Below are 822 nucleotides of genomic sequence, written 5' to 3'. Positions count from 1 at the left end.
ACTCAATTATCCTATCTATCACGTGCCCCGCATCGTATAGTCACTGCAAACCCTATGGAATATAGCATGGAATCAGAGCAGACTTTAGTTTCGTCGTCAGCCTACCAACTGCATCTCGGTGAACGCCGATGTGAACGCGAGCCGAGACAGAAGAGCGCATTGCACGGCGGCGACGGCTGCGTCACGTGCACAAAGCTGCCGTGAGCAACGGGTACGACTGGCGCGGAATGAAGAGGTCGCCCGACGACGTCACTTCGTACGTGGTGTAGCCGTCCGCATACAAGTTGAGCTGGATGCCCAAGATCGTCTGGTTTGTCGGCCACTGGACGGCTGCGAGCGACTGCGGAAGCCCGAGCTGGACTTTGCGTCTGGACCGCATTACGTCCCACGTTGGAGCCGTCGGTCAGTGGCAGCTGGAAGGTCCACTGCATCGCGTTCGAGTTGAACGGCTTGTAGAGCTTGAGCAGCGAGATCACATTCGATGGAATACCAGATGCAGCAGCCACGGCGAGCTTGATGCGCGCATAGTCCAGCGCCGAGTACGCAATCGACGACTCTTGATACAAGGTCAAGTACAAGAAAACGTACGGGCCAATGGGCGCAGCCACCGGTGCCAGCGCGGTAGAGCGCTCGACGCCGACGAGTCCGAACGGCGGCAAGCCCGGCGATGCCGCCACGACGGCCGTGATGACCGTCGGGTCGACCAGCGCTGACGTCATGTCCGTCGTCTGCTGCGTGTCGTTCTCGCCCGCAAACAACAACAGACGCGCCTCGTAGTACGCGGCCTGCGCGGCCGACGGCGCGGCGGTGTGAATGTCATAG

The 822-nt window shown here is 60.2% G+C and overlaps 1 protein-coding gene across 1 annotated transcript; it reads right to left on the bottom strand.

Moving 5' to 3' along the window:
* Positions 1–181: 181 nt before the first annotated feature.
* On the bottom strand, positions 182–719 carry SPRG_13985 (hypothetical protein; the record flags this gene model as incomplete). The annotated part of the gene is made up of 2 exons (XM_012353404.1): positions 182–340; positions 390–719. 2 exons carry the CDS (start codon positions 717–719, stop codon positions 182–184), a joined length of 489 nt encoding a protein of 162 aa, XP_012208794.1.
* Positions 720–822: the final 103 nt, after the last annotated feature.

This window comes from Saprolegnia parasitica, assembly GCF_000151545.1.
Source record: "Saprolegnia parasitica CBS 223.65 unplaced genomic scaffold supercont2.123, whole genome shotgun sequence".
NCBI lineage: Eukaryota > Oomycota > Saprolegniomycetes > Saprolegniales > Saprolegniaceae > Saprolegnia > Saprolegnia parasitica.
The sequence above is the reverse complement of the archived record's forward strand: the minus strand, read 5'-3'. Positions and strand labels throughout refer to the sequence as shown.